The sequence below is a fragment of the Cyphellophora europaea genome (genome assembly GCF_000365145.1).
Source record: "Cyphellophora europaea CBS 101466 unplaced genomic scaffold supercont1.4, whole genome shotgun sequence".
NCBI lineage: Eukaryota > Fungi > Ascomycota > Eurotiomycetes > Chaetothyriales > Cyphellophoraceae > Cyphellophora > Cyphellophora europaea.
Genome location: NW_008481810.1, coordinates 464,219 through 478,120, shown reverse-complemented (window position 1 = coordinate 478,120; position 13,902 = coordinate 464,219). Strand labels below are relative to the sequence as shown.

General features: G+C 54.2%; 3 protein-coding genes across 3 annotated transcripts; all 3 read left to right on the top strand.

Annotated features, from left to right (window-relative positions):
* Nucleotides 1–230: 230 nt before the first annotated feature.
* On the top strand, nt 231–952 carry HMPREF1541_04419 (uncharacterized protein; the record flags this gene model as incomplete). The annotated part of the gene is made up of 4 exons (XM_008718764.1): nt 231–491; nt 557–619; nt 690–739; nt 793–952. The coding sequence occupies 4 exons, from the start codon at nt 231–233 to the stop codon at nt 950–952; spliced, it is 534 nt and encodes a 177-aa protein (XP_008716986.1).
* Nucleotides 953–6,643: 5,691 nt separating this feature from the next.
* On the top strand, nt 6,644–9,752 carry HMPREF1541_04418 (uncharacterized protein; the record flags this gene model as incomplete). Its single annotated transcript, XM_008718763.1, has 2 exons — nt 6,644–9,468; nt 9,515–9,752. The coding sequence occupies 2 exons, from the start codon at nt 6,644–6,646 to the stop codon at nt 9,750–9,752; spliced, it is 3,063 nt and encodes a 1,020-aa protein (XP_008716985.1).
* A 1,046-nt stretch (nt 9,753–10,798) lies between these two features.
* On the top strand, nt 10,799–12,722 carry HMPREF1541_04417 (uncharacterized protein; the record flags this gene model as incomplete). The annotated part of the gene is made up of 3 exons (XM_008718762.1): nt 10,799–10,865; nt 10,917–11,508; nt 11,558–12,722. 3 exons carry the CDS (start codon nt 10,799–10,801, stop codon nt 12,720–12,722), a joined length of 1,824 nt encoding a protein of 607 aa, XP_008716984.1.
* Between the last annotated feature and the right edge of the window lie 1,180 nt (nt 12,723–13,902).

Below are 13,902 nucleotides of genomic sequence, written 5' to 3'. Positions count from 1 at the left end.
TGTAAAGATTCTCGAGGCAGGCGCAACCGGAGATACAGGCGATAGAAGCTGAACAGGAATGAGGTTGAAGTGAATGGGGTCGGTCACCACCTCTCACACCTTTCGAATCTCCCCTCACTTTCCTCGCACCTTGATTGCTAATGCAAATTAAACCACTTTTCGGATCGCAACTGCTTTTCCGACCGTCTTCGCCAATTCCTGTAACCTCACTTCGCCATCTGAGGACAAGGATGTCTTCTGAGAATGCTTTCCCACCTCCCGTGCTCCGACAAGCGGCACAGGAAGTTGCAACGCTTCTCAAGGAGCGCAAGGAAACCATTTCGGTTGCCGAAACAGCTGCAGGCGGGCTTATTTCTGCGGCCCTTTTGGCAACGCCTGGGGCATCGCAGATCTATCGTGGGGGTTTGACCCTCTATACGTTACCGAGCCGCATTCAATTCGCCGGATGGACGGACGAGGATATCAAGTCCTATGACGGGCCAACTCCTCAGGTGAGGCTGCGGCGGTGACCGCCTCACTTGTGATGCCCACCGTTTCTCTGACCTTTCCCAATCAGATTGTCGAGCGGCTCGCAGATAATGTACGCGCGAAGCTCGGTTCAACTTACACCGTCTCAGAGGTGAGATGCTACTTCTGCCATGGTCGTCTCGCAGATGTGATAGAACAGGGGCTGACGACGGCAATCACAGAGCGGGACGGCAGGTCCGACCGCGAGTGGGAAGGCCTCTAATCGCCAACCGTGGGTACCATGCATAGTGCCCAACGTCGCGGCTCGCTAACCTCATGTTTAAGGGGCTATGTAGCACTTGCGGTCTCAGGAGGTGCAAGCGGAACGATTTCCAAAGAGCTCAACACGGAATATGGGGCAGATCGTCAGGCGAACATGGTAGCGTTTGCGGTTGAGGCGCTTAAATTGGTCAGAGAGGTGGTTACAGAATCAGCAAAGATATAGATGAGTAGCGGAGGAAGTGCAAATATCCGCCGTGCTCGCTTGCTGAATCAATCGTATGACACTCGGGGCATGGACATCATGATGCACATTGTTAGCCAGAACACGTTCTGAAAGGTGCCCTCATTGCGAGTTTAGTCTGATAGACGCAGACAGGACCACCTGAGTATTGGTAAGTGGTGCAAACTCAAGTCAACCGTTGAAACGTGGGACTGGAGAAGTCCAAGTCTGGAAACTGCTTTCCATCGCACCGTGCTTGTGGCGTCTGTCAAGTCACGCAAATACCGAGATATCCGTTGCGGCACCGCAGCGTGGCAGCTGTCATATCCGGATTTCATTCTTGTATGCCACCGGAGCCGCATTCAAGATCCAAAATCGGTGATGAAAAGCAACGGGTAAGAGTCTGCGTCGACAGGGCCCACCATATCTGGTACTTCGGGGTGTTTGTGGCAGGTGAAGGTGTCAGACGCACATCGGCTCGGCGAAGCTTCGCCGCTGGTAATCAGTGAGAGAAGAGGCAGAAAGGTGTGGCAAACAACCTGGTGCTGGTGCTGCTTCTTGTGTGGCAAACGGACGTGGAGGGACCACACCCAACAGCAACATCCGAAGAGCAGGTCCGAGATTCAGATGATTTTCTCGGATGAGGCTGGGCGCTAAGCTCATTCGCCGGATCTGACAGGTCACTTATGTAGAAGATCATGTGGACTTGACATGCGTTTCATGGTTGTGCTTGTAAACTGTCTTTACAACATTCAAGAGGTGTTGGAGTATATAGAGTCTTGTGAACACGCGCGATAGTGATGGTGGACGAAGCCTACAACAAGCAGTACCCAAACACTGAACACCATGTGGGTGCCAACAGATCGGTAGGTTGATATACCTGCGCCTGAACCCGTGTCAAGTGAGAGTCGGTAGTAGGCCACGCTTTAGTCTTGTTGCGGGTATAGAGGCGGTGGTATTCGGCGCAAGCTTTGAGCGCTGTGTGGTGGTGGAAGTATTTCTCCTGGTAGGTGCGTACTCAGAGTCACGTGAGACGCCTGTAGAAAACCGATCTTTAGATGCCTGAGCAATGCCATACACTGTCATTCGATTGTGGCGAAGTCATCGTCTATGTCCGTGCCCTGGTCGCCCTCGCCGGGAATGTGTTCAGGAGATGGAGCGTGAGCAAAGTGCCAGCTTCCCGCAGCGCTACTAATTGGGACCGTATGAAGAGCAGCGAAATTGCGGGAACATGATAGACCGGCCCGCATGCTCGAGCCACATGACCTCGAGTGCATGCACGCCATTAGCGACGGTGCTGTAAAAAGAGTCATCTGATGGTAGATTATCAAGGGTGCACCCTGAAGGGTGGTGGAGCAACAGCAATCGGGGAGTTCTTGGCAAGGTATCCGTATCAGCAGCCAGTTTTCACACACACCTGCTTTAAGGCAACCTCTGTTCTCTTCATGGTCGACACAGTTGATGCAGGGTGCGAGGTCCTCAGCAACTGCTCTTGAAAAACGATTTGATTGATCGCGCAATCGCGTCCTTTTGAGAGCAAGTAGGCGCAGATCGGAGACAGCTCCGAAATACTCCCAGAGTTCGCCGGCCACCGAGTTCACTCTGCAGGGGTTTTACACGTGGCGGCTGGGCCGTGATGGCGACCCATCCTGGCAGTTATCAATGATGATGTATCATTCACCGCCGCCCCATAGGAGAACAGGCCAGACTGCGCAACACCTGCCTCGATCACAGCCCGTGTTATCAGTGCTCAAGAAGAAATTCGAAGGGTGCTGTCTGTTGGTGCACTATCCGCCTTGGGGGGTCGGAGCCGATCGTAGGGGCGCATTCGTTCTCATTGCACCAGTAAGATTTAAGCCCACACGACTCCGTGCAACCATGCAAAGATGGGGATTCAGAAATGGGGGTAACCGGCCCCCCCGACCCTCCCGTCCTTCGGCAGAAGCCTACGAAACCTTGCAATGGCTATTTCCTACGCCCGGCAGTTACTGTCCCTGAGTACGGAGTAGTTTCAGGCGATGTCGAGGCTGGTTTGATAGCATCATTGTTGAAAGAAAAAGAGCTCTTCAAGTTGGCAGATGTGGCCCTGCGCGTAGTACGGAGTAGCTATCCAACGCTGCTGCCCCGAAGCCCCCTTGCTGCTTCCAGCCATTGAAAAGCATTTGCCGTGAAAGGACGCTCCTTGATCCACTGCGTCAACCATGACATCTGTAGTTGTTGGATGAAAATGTAACCATAAAGAGTAGATTGCACGTGCTACTGTCAGCCTCTGAGATCATACCTCATAAGCCACTGCATCGTTCTTTCCAGAACAAGTCAGGTTTCGCTCCAGGTCCAAGGTGCTGGGGCGCGCCGAATATGCAGGGTGCTTCTCAGCCTGTCTCAGACTCTTCCTCTGCTCGGCCAGGACTATGACCGTGTTGCTGGCCATTATCGGCAATCAACCTACAGCTTACCGCGGGAGATCCGCAGATTCGTCCGCGAAAGGGCTCAGTGTCACTGTCGCCAACATCGTGACCGGAACCGAAGGCATGCTCTGGCAGGGGCTATGCAGCGCCCTTCGCAATTGAGCCTAGAGCCTTGAGCTTGGCCACTTGACAACCAACGGCACTTCGAATTTGTCCCATGGGCGTCTTCGAGAAGGAACTTTCTGACCCCCAATCGCTTCCAACTCTATTCGCGATGTCGGAGTCTGGGAGGGTGTGATAGTTTCCAATAATACTGCTCAGCAACCACACCGACCGTGACTGATCCGTTTCAGATATCCTTAATATGCTGCACGTCTAGATCAACACCTGCAAAGGCGGCCTGGGACAACTTCAAGCTCCATGGGCGGTACTTTGTCCTCCAGGACCGCTACCTGGAGAAACTAGATCAGCCGCCTCACTTCTGTCGAGGAAGTGAGTACGGAGTACGTCAGGGCGAGGCCGTGCGAAGCGAACGTAGGCCGGCTGTGACGAAGGAAGCTCCAGACCCTTGAGGGCAGGGCGTCAGGCGAGATTGAAACGTCCTCCACGTGTCTTTCTAGCGCAGCCGCCACAGCTAAGGTTTGGAGAGTGCTGACCTGAGCTTGTCCCAGAATCGACAATGCCGAGCTTAGGTATATTTTGACGCGAACGAATCATGAATGGCTGAATCGTAGCAAAGGTGGCATTCCATGTCACATCGTCCGCATCGATGCAATCAATATGGCTTTACCATCGAGAAAGATGGGGGAGTAACATTGCATGGGACCGGCCCACGGGATTGTCGCACGCACATTGACGCGCGTTGGAGACCGTTGCCCAATTCGGATTCGCAGCTCGCAGCTCGCAGGTTCAGGTTGATCTTCAAACACAGAAATGCCCAGAAGCCAGACTCATTACCCAGGTGGGCAAGATCGACGGAGCATCTCGGGCGGGATCGTAGCCTGTGGCCGAGCGTCGACCCGGGTTTCCCCAACAGCTTGAAGTTTATAACAACGAAAGCGTAAGGGGGTCTCCTACGATCCAGGGTTAGCCCCTAGCCTCGGGGACAGGTGACCGATGGGCCTACATACAATGCTGTGGTGGTCCCGTGGAACTGCGCCGCTGGCGAGTTTCTGACCTATTCTGTGTTCACCAGTTGGGGAGCCGAGCTATTCGCAGAGATTCGCAGAGATTGGGGCGAATTGAGCATCAAGGCTAGCAGAGAGAGAGCGCTCTTCCAAACGAGGTCATTTCAACCCGGTAGAGTGGTTGCTGGGTGCTTGCCCGTGCCTTTGGATTGGCCGCCCTCAGCCGACCGCGCCGCCTCCAAATTTAAGCCTAGATAATTTCGAGCGGTCAGTATGGGCGCTGCCCACAATGCCCCTCTAGGCCCTTAATCAACTAGGCTAGAACTTTCACTTCAGCAGCAACAGTCGCCCCTCTCAGTGGGCCCCGGTCACTGCCAGGATGATCCTGCCGGCGTACGAGTAGACCATCTGCTGACCCGCCCGAGACTCCTCGCGCGCCACCACCACCACCAGCTTTTCGTCAGGCTCACGCAAAGAGTATCACAGAGAAAGGCCCCGTACCGTGCAGTAGCATGATGATCGACTCAGGCACACCTGCGCTGCATAACTCGTTGCTGCAATAGTGCTGTGAAAGCAACTTGCCAGCACCCAACGTGCGGATCTGTGTCCGCTGCTCTGTTGATCATCTTCCCAGACAACCCCATTTCATACTTTGTCGCAGCCGGAGCTGCCCCACTGTAAGCGGCCGAAAGCTGGACCATTTTTGAGCCATCACATCATCGAGGACTACGGAACAGCAAGTTCCAGGTACCAGCGTCAAGCCCGAGCAAGCCAGGTACGTCGATGCTGCTCCCTCTTTCTCTTCCCCTCTTCTGCTCCCCCTCGAATGTTAGAGACACCCCTCCTGCATGAAGCTCGGGAATTTTTCTCGGAGCTGGCCCTCTACTCCTAGTCCCCACCATTGTTGACCTTGGGCTCCTTTGCCCGCGTTGCAGATTTGTCGAATTAATCGTTTTGAACCTGTGATCCCCATGTCCGAAACGGCACCGTACGCTTGGTTGCCAATACCATAGCTTTTGAGCTAGTTGACCCAGCAATTCCCCACCAGCGCCGCCACCAGGATTTTTGCTTCGAGAAGGACTCGCGATCCAGCTTCCAATTGCCCTCTTCGCCGCCCACGCCACGACGCTATATCCATCTCCACTCACCTCCCTCAGCTTCCGCATGACGGGATGTGAGATCCGGTCACTTTCAATCGCTGCCATCTCTTCTCGTCCTATACATCACTAGATTGACTCTTTTGCCTTCACAACTGGCCCAGTCTCCCGGGTCAGTCGTCTCCCGCTGCCTACTGCCTTCCGCGACAGGCCCGATCTGTCCGAGCCGCTTGCGACACCTGATTCGCCCCAAGTCACTCTCTCACCTTCCTACACCTCCGGGCCGTGCTCAACTCGTCTGGAATTTCGACTCTTAGCTCAGGGCCTCAGGCTGCTAGCTCCGTCGTTACGAGCCGCACTTATTTCGCGCCTCGCCCCTGTCTCCATCATTGCTGCCCAAGGGTTTTCTGTCTGATCTGCAGAAGCTTTTCCGTCATTTTGGGGAAAGCCGACAGCTCTCCAACATCGACTTTATCTCGAATTTTGGGACTTCTCTTGCCCGGCGGTCCTCACTCTCGACATCAGCAGCTCAGTATTTTGGTCATTGAAATTTCAACCCTCGCGGTTGAATCTCGATTGTAGTCAATTCCCGTCGCTGCCACTGTCAACATCGCGGGCCAGTTCCCACCTCGGACTGGACCTCAATTTCACGGCCTTGTCGCAAAGCTCTGTTACGAAGCAGTGCGCCGAATCTCCGTCGACCATTTGTCATAATCAGGCGCCTGCTCCACGTGTGCGCTTGCTCTACATTCTTCACGACTAGCGGGAAAGGCCAGTGCAAGAATCCACGAGGACCGACAGTAAAGCCCCGCCATTCACCTTCTGCACGGAGGACATGAGGAGGACATCCCCAACTTTGCGCCACAGGAAATCAGGATCTGGGCTGGATGGATATAGGGTCGACTCTTAGTGATTGCGAATGTTAAATTCTTTGAGATAGCAGTGGATTAGAGGCTATCGTGACTGTGCTGGAGACGGAATTCTACCGAGCGCAGCGCCATCTTGTGCGCCGTCAGCCGAGACAAAAGTCGCACAACCATCCCCACGTCTAAGGCCGCAGTCATGGCGTCGTGGCACCAGCCCCCCTCACAGTATAGTGAACCTCCCGAGCACAGGCCGCCTCCACAGGATCTTCCGCCTCAACAGTCATATCCGCCGCCAGGCCATCATCCCCCTCCGCCGCATTCTCAAACCCCATACCCTCAACCACCCACCAGGGAGAATTCTGGACCCTATCCTCCAGATCCTGCCTACAGCCGTCAGGGCAGTGTGTCGGCTCCAACGAGGTCGCCCGCTGAGCCGCAGCACAATCGATATCCTCCTCCAGGCTCTGCGCCTCCACCCCATGAATCGCCATATTACTCGCAAGCGGCAGCACCTGAATATCACCGACCCCCGGTACCATATGGGCCTCCAGATTCGCAGCCCAACGGCACGCATCCTCCACCCCCTCTCCACGTTCAAACCGGACATGAGATGATGGGCGGCCAACCTGGCGCGCCACCTCCACCCCATTCTCACCATGGTTACGGTCATGCGCCGCCACATTCAGCACCCCCTCCGCCGACTCCGGGAGGATATTATCCCCAATATTACGATAGTGCCCAGCAGAGGAGGAAACCCGTCCGAGCAGCACAGGCTTGCGATTCGTGTCGACAACGCAAAGCTAAATGTGATGAAGGTAGACCGGAATGCCAACACTGCAAAGACAACAACTTGAAATGCACATATCGAGAAATGCCACCTCAGAAATCGGAGAAACAAGTCATGCAGATTACCGAAAAACTTGAATCTTTGGCTGACAACGTCAATCTCCTCGTCGCCAATCAGAAATCACAGCAACAGCAAATACAGAAACTACTCGATATGCAAAGCGCTTTGGGCGGCAACTCAACCAATTTTCAATCGTCGCAGACTGTTCCACCTAGTCGACCACCCATGCCGAATTTCAAGAGTGAGGAAACTCAAGCTCATGCGCGAGCAAATTTTGAGGAGACAGCTGATAAAGAGGAGGGTGATCCGGAAGACAAGGGAGAAAAATTGGAGTATTCGATGCCGCCAAAACACACAACTGCTGTACACCACATGTTCGAGTGGCCACTGATCCAAGCACTTATTCCGAAGAATCAATCCAACACTTATGTAATGGACACTGAACTGAGCCGCGGTCTCCTTCGCCTTTACGGATGCGGAGAGGGCGAAGACAAAGGTGACGGACATGAGGGCGCTCCAAGTCCAGCCAATAGTCAATCTTCAGAAGGACGAATAATCGACGACGAGACCACATCCTCTTCACCTCATGGTGTGTGGGGCAATGGACAGCTGCCGCCACCTCCCACTTCGAACGAACAGAACGCCCGGGAACACCCTGGCGGTCTGAGTCCCCGAGGCGGGCTGATGCTGGATTCTGAGGCGGTCGACTTATACTTTCGAAGCTACATGGACAACATGCACATTCTCCACCCGTTCCTGGAACCTAGAGTTCTTCGCAAAATGATCCACGATTTTAAAAGAAAGTACAGCTGGGATTATCGTCCTCACCATGCGACGGCTCAGGTTACTGGGGCCAAGCGAAAACGAGAGGCGACGGATTCGCCAACGCCTCTGGACGAAATTCCATCCACTTTTGCCGGAGGTCGTCCGCACAGTCGGGCGGTTAATAGCAGCATGATTGAGCATTCGGTGGCCAATGCAATCGTCCTCCTGGTGATTGCCTTGGGTAAGGTGTGCGGCCACAAAGAGCCACTTCCCGGGCCTGCTTCCACCGCGACCATCCGTACCTCAACGCCTCATACAATGTATTCGACACTGTCAGACTTGCCGCACAACAACACCAAATCCGCTCCCGCTTCCCCATATCACCAGCCTAACGGCAACCACGCGGCGGTGGCTGTGTCCAGTCCAAGCAACCCGCAAGGCAAGAACATGGATGTGATCCCTGGTCTTTCATACTTTGCGAAAGCTGCAGATATCATTGGGGAGCTACCAGGTGGCGTGGATGTGTCACACATTCAGGCCAATCTGCTTGCCGGACTCTACATGGGACAACTGGCGCGCATTATCGCTAGCCACTACTATATCTCGGTGGCTTGCCGCGCCTGCCAGATTCTCATCGAGTCTACCGCTTATCGACGGAACGAAATGAGCAAAAGCCGCCGGAACTTGATCAATTTTGCTTTCTGGAGCTGTCTTCAACTTGAGAGCGATATTTTGGCCGAAGTCGAATTACCGCCAAGTGGAATCACCCGTTACGAAGGACGACAGCACCAGGAGATGCCCAATAATGTGACGCTTGACACCATACCTGAAGGTGGGCGGGAAGACATTCTGCGGTTCTATTCGTACCAGATTCAGCTGCGACGAACGATGAACGACATTCATTCCATGCTTTACCGACGAGCGCCTCGGCAAAACCCGAAACCAGTTCTCGCTTTGGTCGGTGTACTTGAAACCAACCTTCAATCGTGGCGAGCCATGCTGATGGACTGGGACTGGGATGACGATGATCACGAAAGCCCCCACATCAACATGGCTCGTATGCGAGCTAAGTACTACGGTGCGCGCTACATCATCCACCGACCAATGCTGCACTTTTGCTTACGCATGACCGCACCCACGACTCCCAGCATCAAGCATTCCGATTCGCCACAAGCTTCCGATCCTTCGGCTTTCCCTTCGCCTATCCAGCCAGGGTACTCGCCTGCGGGCCGTGGCCGTCGCTATAGCGAGATGGGACCGCCGAGTCTGGGTCGTGCGCCTATTCCGATCGCCGAAGAGATCCTCACATCTGCGAGAAAGTGCGTTCAGGCGGCTATCAGAAGTACGACATCATTCGACAAGGTGCCGAAGCGTCTCATTATCACCAATATCTTCGGCACTGCACATGCGTAAGTTGTTTCGTCCTAGCCACGATACGATGCTAACAGCTCACAGTCAATTCGGTAATATGCTGGTCTTGGCCGCAACCTACACCTCTCCACATCCTGACCTCTCCTCCATGGTCAACGAAAGCACACTACGGCATCTGTTCCATCGAACACTTGGTATCCTCCAGGCTAACGAAAGCATCTCGCCCGTCTTGGCCAAGGATTTCCGTATCCTCCAACAGGTTCGAGCAAACGTCTTCCCGGACACTAAACCGAGCATGTCTTCTAGCTTTTCAAGTCGATGAGCCCCACGATGCACGATCAACGGCCGATATAACACAACGTATATTGCATTCTAAGGAGGACACTTATCAGAAGTCTTCACATCAGGGCAGGCTCCCCATTTCGGCGGTTTCTTTCTAGCGTTTAGAGCACTTTTCCTAGCAAAGTGGGTCATGCAACGCGTTCACGACGTCGACACGGCCGACTGGCGAAAGCACACTGCGGGATTACCTATCTCCGCGTTCATTATGGGGGCAATTTGGGCACACATTTTCCTTTGGCGATTAATTGGGACCTGATGAATGAGGATACTCTCGGGAGGATATACCATCTGCATCTTGTTGCCGTGGGACCAAAGGGCAGGACATACCCACACCACCTAGCCCACTGTATATTAGCGAACCACCTATTCCTACCCTTGGGCAGATTTGTATAGTATGCCAACTACAGACCGTCCGTATGAGCATCTCCTACGCTCGATCTGTCAAGTGTGTGAAACCTTGTACTCGCGGACGCTTCTGAAGCGAGTGTGGCGCAGGAAGCGCCAAGAGCACAGCCACAGCGGCTCTTGGTCTTGCCCGATGGTGCTCACGTAGAGTGTCCAGCATCCTCAACAGGGAAGCTATCATGCGACGAGAATACCTTAAAGATCAGCTGTGCATGGATTCCGAGCTGCACGGAGCCACTTGAGCCGAGTGAGGTACCCACGTAAAAGTTGGGTGAGCAGTTCATTCTGGCCGTGGTTGGTCGCGTTTGCCCCACGTAGTCGCCGCGCGTGCCCAGAGTTCGTCGTCATACCTTCCAATTCGTTGCCAGCCGCTTGGTACTCGAAAGACTGCCTTCTCCTCGCCTGAACACAAAGGACTTGCCCCAACTCTGAAGTCCTCTTCTCAGCGGTGCCACGCTACCTGGTTTCCTATCTTTCACGGTCCGAAGCGCTGTCGTCCGAACTCTCTTGCGGCTGAAGACCTTTTCCAGACATTGAGGCGCACTTCAGCCTTGCCCAAGCTGAGACAACATCTCACAGAGTCATCATTTGCGCAACGCTCCCGACCACAACTCCCTCGAGATGGACTCGGTGAACCTACGGCGTAAGGACACAACGAAAGGGCCCCCGCTTCGCATTCTGTCGCTCGGTGAGTACGCAACACCAATCTTACCAGGCACTCAGCTAACGCACTCTATAGATGGCGGAGGCGTCCGCGGCTATTCTATGCTCATCATCCTCCAGGAGCTGATGTATCGCGCCTATGTCGAAGCAGAGGGCAAGCCACCCAAGCGAGAAGAGATTCCCAAACCATGCGAGTACTTTGACCTCATCGCTGGAACTGGCACTGGCGGCTTGATTGCGCTCATGCTGGGTCGCCTAAGACTCGACCTTGAGACATGCATGGATGTGTATGTGCGGATGACTAAGAAGGTGTTTGAAACGGACAAGACAATAGCGGGCATACCGTACAAGACTACACTGTTCAAGGCTAGTAAGCTGGAAGAGGCCATCAAAGGCTGCGTACGAGAACACACCATATTTGAGGACGAGGGCAACGACGGAACGGCTACCGGTGGGAAAGAGTTTCAGGATATCACAAGTCCTATGACGCCAACAAGCGGCGCGGCGCGTCGGTCCATGAGCGTGCGAAGTGCAAGTACAGTCGGCGTTAACAGCCCGGCCAGTAACAGGAACTCAATGGCTACTATGCCGACACTCGGTCCAGGGTTCGCAAGGTGGGGAAATGAGAATGCGAGCTTGTATGATGGGCGAGAGAACAGGACTAAGACGTAAGTTGGACACACCATTGACTTTCGCATCAGATGCTGATCTTTACAGCGCGGTCACCGCAGTTTACAAAGGTACTAACCCGAAAACGGGATCCGCCATTTTTCTGAGGTCGTACGACTCTCGCAAAGAGCCTCCTCCAGAGTTCAACTGCACTATCTGGCAAGCCGGACGAGCAACCTCCGCTACGGGACTGGCGTTCAAGCCAATCAAGATTGGCCAAAGTGTCTTCATCGATGAGGGCGCGGGCAAATACAATCCAAGTCCTCAAGTCTTGGAAGAGGCTGCAACCAACGAGTGGCCGGGGCGGGAAGTGGGCATGTTTGTGAGTGTCGGAACAGGGAAACGACCCGCCGGCACAAACCAGCAGCAACATGAGTGGTGGGAAGGATTCGTTGGTGGGAGCGTGGGTAATTTCGCAGAAGCCCGGCGGCGTCTAATCTCGAAGATTGAAGGCTGCGAAGATACCCACGTCCAGATGATAAACACCGAGCTGCCAAGGCGAGGAGTGCCGGTAGAGAACTATGTCCGTCTCAACGTTGAAGTTGGCGTGGGCGAGTTTGGTATGAACGAGTGGGATCGACTGTCCGAGATGACAATCGGCACAAGACGGTACCTCAAGAAGCACGAAACGCAAGCTTTGCTCGAGAATGCCGCCTCCAAGATGGCCAAGATTGAGCTTGTGAGACGGCGTATGGAGAGACATCAACGTGCTCCGAGCCACAACAGTGTTGGCGCAGAGCAACCGCTGGGGAGCCCGTCAGTGGCACCGGTGCCTCCAGGAGCCGTTGAGCTGCCAGCCAGCACTGGTGATCTTCAGCCACCTTATTCAACGCATCGCCCTGGGTCGGCACCATACTCAGCAGACAGCCACTCCATTGCGTCTTCCCAAGATAAGTTCATGGTGGTTCCAGAGGAGATGAACTCACCGCGAAGATCCCACGAGCTGCCATATCGAGCTAGCAGCGAGAAGTTTTCGTACACCTCACCGACGGGGGCGCCTCCACGACATTCCAGCAATGATTATGCGTACCCTCCTACTGAGCCCCCTCCACGGCCGCCAAAAACACCGATCAACGAAGGTGGTCCGCCTCCGTCTTACCACCAGGCGATGCCTGCAAGGCCCAACGGCAACGTCCGGCTGCCATATCCAGATACTGATGGACCACCACCGATTGTCAATAAATTGAGGAAGCCCGAATACCGGCCCGCTTAAGCCACCGCGAACTTTCGAGACAAGAAGGGGGAAGAACGTACATCACCGGCACACGATTTACGCAGGCTCCGCCACGGCTCTAACGAATTTGATGAACCAAAATCAACGGATATACCCCATTGGTGTTTTGCATAAGCAAGAAGGAATTCAGCACAAGTCACAAAGATAGCCAATTTACAACTAATGCCTTTTCATGGACCAGATACATGTTGTGTTAATGTCATAGCGAGTCTTCCGCCCAACGGGGCGGGCGAATTATACTGCGTATTGAGAAACATGTGGGAAGACGTGGCATGGATCAAGAACAACTCGCGGAGCTGCAACTCGTCCCGAGTCAGCAATAGACGAGGGATTTCTCGCGGTTCGACAGGCTGATACGGTCAAGCGCCAAAGCGACACGCGCATGCTGAAGTTCTCAAAGTCGGGCGATTGTTGGGTCTGAAACGCGATGAAACATCCCTGCAGCCTGCAGATGGTGTTCAGGGAAAGCCGACTCGAAGCACATGCATGTCGCTTAGAACTTAATGTGGGGAGCAGGCGCAAACAGGAGTTGAGGGGTTGTAAGAAAGGACAATAGTGGTGTGGCTGTGGAGCACAAATGGTTGTCAAGTATTGAGAGGTCCTCCGTATACGCGGCCTCGGGGGTTGAGCGCGTTTGGGATTCACGGTGTAGTCAACGGTCAGACGCGACGCGTGTTGGGAGTTTGGCAGCCCGAGAGCGATTGCAGATGGCCAGGCGAGATCGTCATTGGTATTCGCACACGATGGGTGAGCAATGGTGAGGGCTGAGGTTATCGCGTGGTGCCCGGGCTAAAATGATTGTCGCCAGAGCAAAAATAAATAGCGGGTGGCAGGTGTTGACATGGGCAAATCCATGTTCGATGTTCCAAGAGTCGCTGAAGGCGAGCCTTTTGGCGCGTCTGATTGGGTGGTCGGTGCTGAAGGGGGCGGCTGGAGATCTCCACAACGAAGCCTGGTCTCCTGGCTGTGGAGTACGTCATGGGTCGCGACCGCGCCAGCAACCAGCCCTCTCATCCTGCTTTTGTTCCACCAACGAAAGACACCAGACTTCTAGATTTACCAATGCACCCAATCCGCAACTTAGATTGTTCTCTTAAACATTCAATTGCAATCCCTTTCGTACCTCTGAACGGGCTTCTGTTAGAGCATTGTTGTCTAC